The 12,437-nt window shown below is 33.6% G+C and overlaps 2 protein-coding genes across 2 annotated transcripts in view; both read left to right on the top strand.

Moving 5' to 3' along the window:
- The window catches only part of LOC129222018 (40S ribosomal protein SA-like), a 46,250-nt gene that overhangs the window by 19,971 nt on the left and 13,842 nt on the right, over nucleotides 1-12,437 (top strand). The gene's annotated exons all lie outside the window — the stretch shown is intronic.
- On the top strand, nucleotides 830-2,141 carry LOC129222019 (symplekin-like). The gene has a single exon (XM_054856435.1). The coding sequence runs from the start codon at nucleotides 1,187-1,189 to the stop codon at nucleotides 1,835-1,837; it is 651 nt and encodes a 216-aa protein (XP_054712410.1). The 5' UTR covers nucleotides 830-1,186; the 3' UTR covers nucleotides 1,838-2,141.

The raw sequence follows: 12,437 nt of genomic DNA, 5'->3' as shown, positions 1-12,437 counted from the left end.
TTAACACAATAGGCAATTCCATGGTAACTGAATGCCATTTTGAGGCGCTCATAAATATTTTGTTTTACACACAAAACATTCATTACTTTCAAAATCTTTTCCCCCTGTTTATTGTTCTTTTTAAGCTGATTTTTAAATATTAGTTGAAAACATGTAACTGACTGACATGTTGATTTGCATTCATGTCATTCAGTTACAATGTTATAAATTATTTTTCAAACATAAACCAGAGTATGTTGAGAATTCAGTTACATCATTAAATTCAGCCTAAAAAGAACACTGAAGCAAGTTTTTGAAAATAATGTATATTTTGCATGGAATATGACAATGCTTATGGTTTTGCTTTGAAAAATGTCAGTCAGTTGCCTGTTTAATTGCTCATCTTTAAAATTAGTAAGTCTGACTCATGTTGAATTTTTTTAGTGTAGTCCCCTTCTGGGAATTTTTGATGAGATTTTCTTCTTTTTTTGCTTTCTGGCCACTCATTCCTGAACTAATCTAATATTAATACATTTAATTATTTCTAATTCTTATGTATTGATAAAGATAATTTATTTACAAACCACTGCTTTCTAACAGGGTGCTTCTTATATTTTTATTGATTGATTTGCAGTGGCTGACAAAAGTCTTGGCCATTTTTGTTTTAAAATATATAAATTGTTCCTGCAACCAAAATTTTGGAAAACCGAGATTTTGTCAGGATAAAATTTATAACACCTTTAGGTTGGAAGCAAGAGCTTGGTATATGGTGCAGGACTTTTGTAAGCCCCTGTGTATACCATGTGAGCTTCCATTTTCCTAACAGGTGTTATATCTTTTCAGCTGAAGGTGAATCCTCCCATAAAGGAAAAAAGAAAGCTGTTGATTGTCGTCGTAGCACTGCCGCACAGTTCTTTGTTGAAGAAGAAACTGTTGACGAGGCTGCAACTACCGATAGAATTGTTCAGCTTCTGAATGAAGCTATTGTTCCCAAAGAGGAAGGAGCAGCTTTGAAAAATTTAAAAATTGTACATGAACTGATCATTCACAAGGAGCCAAAACTGCTGGATAATTTTTTTAGATGAAGTAGTAAGTTTTCTAGCATGATCAAAATGCTGAAGTCCGAAAATTTGTTGTTAATTTCATTGAAGAAGCTTGTAAGAAAGATCCCCAAATACTGCCTAAAGTGATTGGAAATTTAAACTTGATGTTGTTGGACAAAAATATTAATGTTCAGAAAAAAGTAATACAAACAACTACACAGTTATATACTGTTGCAATTAAATGGTTATGTGATGCTAAAACTGTTGATGAAGTAATGGAAGCTACTTGGGCTTCTATGAGTGAACTTAAAGCAAAAATAATTTCCTTGTTAGATTCTGATAACGAGGGTATTCGAGTGTTGACAGTGAAGTTTATGGAGAAGGTCATTCTCACACAAACCTTTAAAGACCAATACACAGATCCAAAAGTCAAGGACTTATCTTTGGATGACATTCCAGTAATATTAAAAATATTTAGACCGAGAAAAATGGAAGAAGAAGCTAAAGACATTTTTTTAAAAATTGTTGATTTCCATGGAGCTTCACATGTTTCTTGTGTTAATTTGACTTCGTGCATGCAAGTCTTAGTTACGATTGGAAGAAAAAGATTTGAATTCTTCTCAAAAGTGCTCCAAGCATTTGAATCATTACATGCAAATTTGCCTCCAACACTAAGCCAATCTCAAGTTAGCAGTGTTCGAAAAAATTTAAAATTACACCTTTTCACACTAGTAAAGCATCCCGGTGCTGTTGAGTTTCATTCCACGTATATCAATCATGCTATCAGATTTAGGAGCTTACTCCACAGCAAATAAGTAAATGTTTTCCTGCAGTAGAATTGAGCAAAAAACGGTGTTGCGAAAGATCCCGAGGTTTTCAATAAGAGACCCAAAATGGAGGAAGAAATAATTGGTAAAACTGATCCTAAACCTAAAAGTTGTTGATAAAAGTTTGAAGGCAAAGAATACTGCCATAGATATTACTGCTGAAGGACTTGGTTCCAAAATTTAGCAGTACTAATGTTGCTGATTTAGTCCTGGTTAGCATGCTAAACTTACCTGATATGATGCCTGCTCATTTCCAGTCAACATATACTCCAATTGCTGCTGCTGGTACTGAACCTCAAATACGTCATTTATCTCGCTTACTAGCTACTCAGCTTACTTTAGTTGGTCTGGGTAAAGGTATTGATGAATATAAGCTAGAGATGGAAAATGAAAAATTAGAACCTAGTGATGACGACGACGATGATGATGAAGATAAAGCTTCCACAAAGCAAATTCAAACTGTTCTTGGTCGAAAGACAGATCACAAACCTAAGAAACAGGCTCTTGTTCTGTTACCTAGTGGGGGTTCCCAATCTAAATCAAACAGATTTTCAAAAAAGCTCGACTTGCAGCTCGTTGGCAAGCCTCTTAGTGACACAGAAGCGAATGCCTTCTGCCGGTCTGCTTATGGTAGAATTTTGAATGCTGAAAAAAATATTGCTAAGCGAGGTGCTGCTGCTGTGAGAACAAAAATTCTAACAACATTAGCGACTCAGTTTCGGGGTGATTTAGAAGTGGATTTAAAACATCATATTCTTGAAAACCCACGTGGTAGGTTGGAACTAGCTTTTAGTTGGTTATATCAAGAGTATGCATCTTATAGAGGATTTGAAGGATCACAGGAAGGGCCTATTGATAAATGTGAGGTGACCGTTAATAATCTGGTTGCTGGTGTTCTTGAAAATGATGAGCAAAATCGCGTTCTTTTTAGCCGTTTCTTTTTGGATTCACCTTTCATTACAGAAGGCATGGCTGAATCATTAAAGGTGATATGTGTTGATGAGGGTGCTACTACTTTAGCTTTACAAATAGCTAAGAATATGACGATTCGGAGGCCACCCAAGAAATTGCTTTTCCTAAGTGTTATTTGTGATCTAACTCTTCATGAAAATGTTGATGTACGTTCAAAAGCTGTTGAAACTGGAGTAGAATTGCATGAATCTGGTCACATGCAATCATTTATCGAAGCTTTTGCTTTAAGAAGCTTAAAATTTTTTATTGCTACCTCAACCTCCTGCATCTGATTTCATGTTGTTTGCCCAACCTCCTGTTGCATGGTCAGAAGAGTTGACAAAAGTCTGTTTACATTTATATTTAGCTTTGCTTCCCATTAATCATCGTCTTATTCACGATTTGGGACAAGTGTATGTGGAAGCCACTGCAGATATTAAGAGGACAATTCTTCGTGCGCTAGAAGCTCCCGTCAAGGGAATGAGCATGGCATCTCCCGAGCTTCTGTTGTTTGTAGAAAATTGTCCGAAGGGTGCAGAAACTTTAATCACTAGAATCATTCACATATTAACTGATAAAGCACCGCCATCAGCTGAACTGGTTGACAGAGTCCGTGATCTCTATCATAAACGTGTCCCAGATGTTCGTTTTCTCATTCCTATTATAAATGGTCTTACAAAGCGAGAAGTAATAGCAGCATTGCCTGAACTTATCAAACTAAACCCAACTGTCGTTAAAGAAGTTTTCCATCGCCTTCTTACCAGTAACTTCTCCAGTCCTGTGTCTCCTGCTGAACTGTTGGTAGCCCTTCATAATATTGATCCTGCTAAGTGCAATCTAAAGATCATTATTAAAGCAACCTCATTGTGCTTTGAAGAAAAAAATGTTTATACTCAAGTAGTTTTGGCCATGGTTATTCAACAATTGATGGAACAAAATCCATTCCCTATTTTATTGATGCGTACAGTTATTCAGTCACTCGCCAACTATCCCCATCTTTTGGGATTTGTTACAAATACATTACAACGCTTAATCTTGAAGCAAGTTTGGAAACAAAAGCGAATCTGGGAGGGATTTATGAAGTGTTGTCAAAGAACTAAGCCACAGTCATTTCAAGTTCTACTTCAGTTGCCAGCTCCTCAGCTGGAGGAAGTTTTGCAAACTTGTCCTGATTTACGGGAGCCTCTTTGTCAGCACGTTGAGGCTTTCACTGAAAGTCAAAAGGCTCATATATCTCAGGATATTAAGGATGTACTTGCTGTTTTTCAGCCAAAAACTGAATCTGAAAGTGTTTTTAGATGCTGGTGAACCTTTGCCTCCTGGCCAGGAACACATTTAAATTTTCATTATTATGAACTTTCTAACTTTGTTCCATTTGTAATACATTTATTCATGCATTAGTTAAGTTTGTAGAACCATTGTAGTTGTAATTCTAAATAAGTCATTCAAACGTCATTAAACTTCTGTTCCATTAGAAGCTTAGGATTCCTTATATTTATAAGGTGACAAACTTTATTTGCTTGTGAATAAATTTGTTACATTTAACTAGTTTGTTCTGTTATAAATATTGAATTGCCTAAATTCTACAGTAGTGTATTTAATTCTGCGATTAAAATTGCACATGTATTTGTTATTTAGAAATATATATATGACTGCATTCTTTGCTGGCTATCCCCTTTTTTTAGTGGAAGAACTCCCCATCATCAAGTTATTTTTCACCCTCTTTAAGTATAGATATTGTCCTAAATTATTTCATTTTACTATTTTTCTAATTCCAGTACTAATTATGCATCTGAAGTTTCATAGTCAGCTGTAATAAAAGTTCTTTTTGAGTTCAAGTAATTGACAACTGCGTTCAAATTTGTTAATTTTAGAAATGTGCTTTGTTTTTAGTAAAATAAGAGCTTTAAAACAATAATTACTTTTCTGAACTTTGTGACATTGTTACATAATTAATGTATAAATTTATTAATAAAAAATAATGTTATTGAAATTTTCTGGATAGTGAGTCGGGAATAAGCTCAAAAGCTAAACCCAATTCCAGTTTTATGTTCTTCACTTGGCAAATTTTTCCATTAACTATCAGCATCTTAGCAAATAATGTTTTTACTGGCAAAGGAATGACATTGTTTCATATTGCATAGTAAAGTCCTTTTAAGTTAATACCATTTTCTCTGAGGACTACATAAACTTTCATGGTCATTTTTCTTTCAGGACTTAGGGGTTAAAACCCCTCCCAGAATACAAGCACATTTATTTCTTCCATCAAAATCAAGGGAAAAAAGCAGAGTATTTGAGCTTTTCCAAGCGGAATAGGTTTAAACAAAATATGGTACTGCTTTTAATGATCAGGAAGCAGTCAGAAATAACTTTTCCATTCTTAAATATAAAAAGTTGTATTTCATGATGATCACCTCACTGGTATAAGATAGCTAAAATGATGTCAATAAAGCTCTACAGGGTATCATGGTGCCTCAGCACTTCTATCACTGTGCAAATCCGTTTTAGGGACATCTTGAGAGAGGAGCCTACTGCACCGGATTTTCTGAGGTTCTTAACCAATTCTCATTGAAACAGTTATTAGCTTGCATTTGACATTCATAAAGACGTGAATGTATTTGAGGCGGTTTTAAATGATGTCGTGAAATACACAAAACATGAGTATAAGATTAAAGTAAAACTAATAAATATTCTGTGCTTTTCCCACTTTCTTAGTTTTATAGTGCTATTAATGCAAATTGTTTTTATGCATTTACTTTGAATAATAACTAATCTGTAAAAATTCTTTGATATTGAATAATTACGCGTTGTTGCTTTCTTTCCCATTCATTTACAATTTTCGGTTTTGAAAACCCCTCCCAGAAAAATTTTCTGCCTATGCCACTGGTTTAAGTATTGTTTAAAATATTAGTCTACCTTGCTTATAAAGATAAAGAAACATAAAAGTTATTAAATCTATAAAAATAAACTTTTAATGCCTAAGCAGGCCCGCGCCAAGCCTGATCGGCGCCGTCGTGCAAATGTCTATTGAGCCCCCTTATGCAGTGGTGTTCGAGGAAAATGTAACTAACATCTGGAGTGAGGTTTTGTGGACAAATATGACGTGGAACAAAATACTTTTGGCATTTAATTTATTTAAAAAGCAATGAGTAAATATTTAAATTTGGACACTAGTATATGTTTTTACTTCATGTCTCAAAGTTATTTCGAGTTCAGTAGCTCCTCCGATAATCTAATGCGTTTTGGAAAAAGAAAATATTCTAAATATCAAAGCTCTAAACTCTCTCATCTCTTAATATTAATCAAATGTTTGTGCTTGTCAAAACATGACAACGAGATTCTGATTTTGTATTCAAATTGAAGTATAGAGGATGTTTCACCTCGACATCTGAAACTGAAATCCTTTCCGGTAAAATCGTTATAAAGGAAATGTACAGAATCGTTTACAATGCAATGGTTTGATACCTGATTCTGAAACAAATACATTGTCCAAAGCTGTTGTAGAAAAGGGAGGGGGAATCGAGTAATTATGGTCAAGTCGTTACTTCTGAAACTAAAAAGTTTACTTAAAGTGTTGTCAACAATACATAAATATTACGCACAAGTAAAAAAAGCAAGTTGGCTTACTGTATTATTTTCATGCAGTGGTTGGAAGTAGCGATGCTACTGTAGTAGCTACATTTTTTAGTAGTTTGTAGTGTAGCGCACTACTTTTTTAAAAAAGTAGAGTAGCGAGTAGTTCGCTACAAAAAAAAGTAGTTTGTAGCGATTTCTGGAAACTACTTTTGAATCAAGTTATTTTAAAAAAAAACGCATTTTCATACGAATCTGACTGGTGCAAGTCTTACACGAGTAAAAGTTGCACCGATCAGATTCGTAAGACTGAAAAATTCGAGCTGACCTCTAACATATAATTTTGACGTCATGTCTTGTATCTGTTTGACGCCATTACTTTGTTTGGCATAGAAACTTTCACATTTTCCCAATATTCGCCTTGAATAGAGCATGGCTTGAAAAGAAAGAAACGATTTTTTTCCCGTTTCCTGCAAACTTTGCCCATTAAGCAAAAAGCTTTCGGTATTAATGCTATTTGCACATGCAGTCGAACTAATATTTAGTACCCAAGAAAGAAGGTGATATAAGCCCTGCGCTTGCGTTAAGAAAATGTTCGTGTAGCAGGTGAGGAATTCGTGTCAGCTGCAAAATTCGCTCCTCGAGTAAAACTCGCTCTATATAGACATTTCGCGTTAGTCGAATTGCGTTGTGGCCCTAGTCCACTGTTGTTAAAAATTGCACATTGAAGTAAAGTAATCATTTTTAGTTATGTTTCATGTTTCGGATAATTAGTAGTACCGATTGGGATATTTTTCATTTTTCTTTATTTTGTTTTTTTACTGATTGAGTGTTGATATATTAACATATTAAAAGTCAATTATTAAATGTTGTGAGTTTTTTGAGGTTATTGGCAAAATAGAAAAATGCTGTTATTTCATTTTATCAGGGGCATAAGAAAACAGATGGTGTTCAGGTCTGGAACCCTAGCTTGAAGCTCAAAAGCAATCAATTCCTATGAAATAACTAATGTTATCCTATGAATCCCTAACTATGAAATATAAGTTCCTTTAAAATTAACTCATATAATGAAAATTTAAGTTTTTCTCTTTTGTTGATGCACTTCATCATCTAAATCAATTTCATGTATATGTATGTCTAGTCTATGTAAAATTTAAATTAAATTACGATTGGATTTATCTCAATTTCAAGTAGCCGAGTTGCTCATCTTGAATGAAATACTATTTACTGTCAGGAAAGGATTAAAAATTTGAAGGTTGAACTCCTTCCACTTTTAAATCCTTTCTTGCAGGGAATATTCGTGCAATTGGTAAAAAATGTTTCGATTGACGAATCGTTTCAGTTAAGGAAGAAAGAATAAATAATTTAAAGCTATATTCCATGTTCAAATGAGCCAATATATCAATCTGAAAATTCTGTTAATATTTTCATTCAATCTCAAACGGTGTGTATGTTATTTAATTTTTAAAAAGTAGCGAAGTAGCGACTACATTTCAAAAGTAGTTTGTAGTTGCTACATTTTGAAAAAAGTAGTTGTAGTTAACTACATTTGTGTTAAAGTAGTTGTAGTTCGCTACAAAAAAAATGTAGTTTTTTCCAACCACTGATTTCATGCATGATAACATGAAGTAGAATTGCCCCGAACAATAGTTAAAAATCATGAAAAGACATATTGCACAAATTATAATGCATCCTATTCACCGCGAGAACCAAAATGGAGGAAACACTAATTTCTTCCGCCTCATGTGCTCATATATGTTCAACCTTCAGTGCTATAGACATTTCGAAATAGCATTCATGGCTCCACATTAGGAAGAAAAATTCTAGTATTATACACAAATTAGTATCGCATATTTTCAGGGAAAAAGACTTAGTTGCTTTTGAATAGCATGTTTAGACACAAGGCAATTTTTTTTCTTTTTATATAGGCGGCGAGACGGATAGCTAGTTTTAAGGAGCAGTATAGTTTCAACATAAGAGAAAATGAAAAAGTTCAAATTTATTTTTTTGGTTGGAGGGATTTCCCCCATTTGGAGCATTTTTAAAGGGTAGATCTCGGCGCCGTCGTGCGCCGCCACGACCTTGCACATAGGGACAGCTCGGCCCTGTGCCTAAGCCTAAATTCCTTATCATAAGACTTAATCAGAATTTGTTCAAACTTACAGGATATTTTATTCATGTTTTGGAGTACACTTTGTAATTTTTCAAGTCATTTCCCCCAGAAATAATGGAGTTAAAAGCTGCTGTCCATGGACGGTTGTCATCTGAGCTTATTGTTGGTGGGCATTACTAAAGTCGCAATTTTGGTCTTGAGATTATATGAAATACTTAACTCTCAAATTTAGTGTGTGCGCAAGCAGTATTTAAATTAATGTAACAGATTTCTACTATTATTTATTTGTTATAAAAAGTGAAGAAAAATATTCCAACAATGCATAATTTAATAAGTGTAAGTATCAATAGAAGAAATTGATTAACGCATTACAATTTGGTCTATTGAGGCTTCCGAAAAAGAAATTAAGAAATGGGTGCAAGAGTAATTTCTGAAAGTACAAATTTTCCAATTTTGGAGAAAGTGCTGAAAAAAAAGTTGGTAAGTTATTAATGTGCTACCATCATAAATCATCTTATTTAATAAAATTATTTCAACTGTTTTCAAGAAAATAGCATACTAAATGCTTTTTATTACGAAAGATTACCAAATATAGTAAAGCCTTAACACAGCCATTGCTGCTGGAACGTGGTTATGGTCTCAACACAGTCGTTATTAGGAAACTTGAAGTATAGTTCAGATAGTGGAAATGCACAAGATGCTTGAAAGCAAATGGGTTAAATATACTCCAAAAAAAATCAATCTTGTGGCCGATTTAATTCTGTTTCAAAAGAATTGAGACTGAACTAAATAAAAGTAGTCCACTGACTGAGATAAGATAATGAAAATTAAGATGTGAGCTTTTTATTTAATTTTCATTCTATGATTATGGATACTTGCCAACTCTACTGTTTTTAACGGGAGACTCCCGTTTTTTACGATCTTCTCCCGTTTTTTGCAGTTTTTTTCAGTCAATCATCAAAAAGTTTCACTTTCTTCTCAGATGGCGCCCTTTTCTAGTCTACCAATGTCAGGGAATAAGAATTTTTCCAATTAATAACTCATTTAGTAAAAATTAATTTTTTAGAAGCTTTCCACATTGCATGTTCAACAAAGCACGTGCTTTGCCAAAAATTGCAGCAGATTTCAATCTTTTTGCATCTTGAAATTATTTCAATTATTTTTAATGTTTGAAGTTATTTTAACATGTGCTACCCTATACCTACTACCTACTTATTTTATATTGTATTTTCAATATATATTGATTTTCTTTTGTGTAGGATTTTAGTAAGTAAATTTTTGTAGCTACTTTTCTGGTACAGACTGGAGAATGCACGAAACTTTGAGCAAATTCACTCCTTATTATTTAGTTTTTCCTTTGCAGTATATTTTTCTTGCTGCTACCAATTTGCTTACATCTACAAAAATCCCCATTTCACTTTAAATTTAGTATTCATGTTATTTAAAAGCATAATTTAATACAGGGTTGCCACGCACCGGGAAAACCTGGAATTGTCAGGGAAAATGAAAATGGTCGAAAATCAGGGAAATGTCAGGGAAAATGAGAAATTGCATATTTCCGATCGTTCTTAGCGCGGCCCGCGGTCTATGACGTCAAAAAAAAAAAAAAAAAAAACTTTCAGCCTTGTTTTTTTTCGCCGCCATTCCCTTCCCATTCGTCATTTTGTCATTCCCCTCTTTCTTCTTCCCCCTGCAGTTCTTTTTATCAACTCTCTGCTATTGACACGTGCGCCATAGCAGTCGGCGGCGGACATGCGCAGAAGGTTTTTTTCTTCCTCGTTTGAGCGGGCTCTGTTTAAACGCTGCTTGTTTACGTCAGCAGTTCTGAAGTTGTTATGATGCATAGTACATTGTTTTGTCTGCGAGTGCGACTGAAGTTTTTAATGAGCTGCAATAATCTTTCATATTTTATATTATTTCTTTAAATTAATTAATGAAATCGTATTATTCTAAACAATTTTGTTCGGTAAATTTAGTTCATTAGACAATTTTAAACTTGGAAAGTTTCTTTTTTACAGAAGTATCGCTAATCTTTTAGTATTTTGGTAGTGATATTTAAAGACTTCCTTTGCGCTTCTTTCTTTCAAAATAAAAGTAATCCGATTAAAAAAAATTTTGCACATCAGAGAAGTTTCTGATCAATGCTCAAAATTTAACTTTATGACTGGGTGCCCACAGGAGTGATTATGGCGCAAGTTGCGCCATCAAAATTTTTTTTTGGGGGGGGGGGGGATTTTTTAATTATTTTACTTTTTTTTCAAATTATTTACTCATATTATTTTACTTTATTATTTTCATCTGTGTGTGTGTATTTTATTGGGGAGCGAGCACACTTTTCTTTCAAAACAATAATAATTAAAAATAAATAAATAGGTTAAAAAAATAAATAGGAAAAGAGGGTTAAAAATAAAAAAAGCGCTAAGGCATTCAGAAATATTGGGGGGGGGGGGGGTTGTGCCATTGAACTTGGGGGGGGAGCACTCCTGTTTTATGAGCAACAAACAGGGGAAATATGTGAAGCTAAAAGATGCATGATTTTTTTACAGGCCAAAGTCTAAAAGCACTTTGAGTTCAACGGATTGGAGGGGTAGAAGGCAATAATTGAAAAAGTTTAAGATTTCATAAGTTTTTAGTTCAGATTATTTTAGCAATTAACTTTATTTTTGTAATACAGATATCAGTGGCTCCTCGCTATTGAAAATTTTAGGGTTGCCATTGGCGACTAAAAAGGCGACTTTTGCGACTATTTCTTACCTTAGGCGACTATGGCGACTTTTTTTGGCAAAAAAACAGGCCATAAACGACTATTTTTAAAAAAACGGCGACTCTTTGCTATAAAAAGCGATTATTTTTTCATCTTTTATGAAATTCTCTGAAAAAAAATAGAAAGAACGATTTTGAGCCAATCAGTTGCATTCCAACACACTATGGAGATTGCATCAGACAGTTTTCAGCCAATAGCATTTCGCCGCACGGCGAACGTGTCGATCTACTGAGGTCGAATTCAAATGCAAAATGCATTTTCTGTAATAAAATTGCATTATTAATAATGATCTCCAGTGCTTTGACTTAAGTTATCCTAATATGTACGGCAAAAAACTAAAGCCGTTCTTATTTGTTAACATTCTAGCGTTGAACACGTGCTTCGCCGAAAATTGCATGCCGTGTTTGAAATTGAAATCTTTTAGCATCCGGTTAGTGTTTGAACTATTTTAAAAGGTCTTAGATATTTTAAATTATGCAATCTTAGGGCAATTTATTTTGGTTTTTATTTCAATAATTTCTTAGTTTTTTTTTAAAACTTTGCTCTTAAGTTATTAGTTACGTATTTTCGTAAAAATACGAAAATTAAAACTAGCAAACTTCCTTACTTTTAAATTTATGTCAAAAATAAATATTTTCAAAGCTACTTGAACTGAATTTTCCTGTTTTTAAGTTCACATAGAAATGAAAATATAGAGAACAAACACTCAAGCGTTGAACACGTGCTTCGCCGAAAATGTCTTGCCGCGCTCGAAATTTTAATCTTTTAGCATCCAATTAGTGTTTTAATGTTTTTAAATGGTCTTAGATGTTTTAACTTATGGGGTATTCCAAGGTATTTATGTAGAGTCCGTAACGTGACCTTTTTCGCCATAACTTTTAAATTTACTGTTTGATTAGCATATTATTTTATTTTGATCTTTTCCTACCAACACACCAAATCAAATTAAAATAATTTGCAAATCTAACGGTAAATTAAAAAGTTATGGCAAAAAAAGGTCACGTTGCGGACTCTACATAATGTCCAAAATACCGTGGAATGCCCCTTATGCCATCTTAAAGCAATTTATTTTGATTTTTATTTCAATAATTTCTTATTTTTTTAAAGCTTTGTTCTTAAGTTGTTATTAGTTACGTATTTTCGGACAAAAACGAAATTTCAAACTAGCAAACTTGTTTATCTTCAAA

The sequence above is a fragment of the Uloborus diversus genome, chromosome 5 (assembly GCF_026930045.1).
Source record: "Uloborus diversus isolate 005 chromosome 5, Udiv.v.3.1, whole genome shotgun sequence".
NCBI classification, from domain to species: domain Eukaryota; kingdom Metazoa; phylum Arthropoda; class Arachnida; order Araneae; family Uloboridae; genus Uloborus; species Uloborus diversus.
The sequence above is the reverse complement of the archived record's forward strand: the minus strand, read 5'-3'. Positions and strand labels throughout refer to the sequence as shown.

Excerpts from the sequence above, each read along its gene's own strand:
- LOC129222019 (XM_054856435.1), top strand. The coding sequence starts at position 1,187 with ATGTTGTTGGACAAAAATATTAATGTTCAGAAAAAAGTAATACAAACA.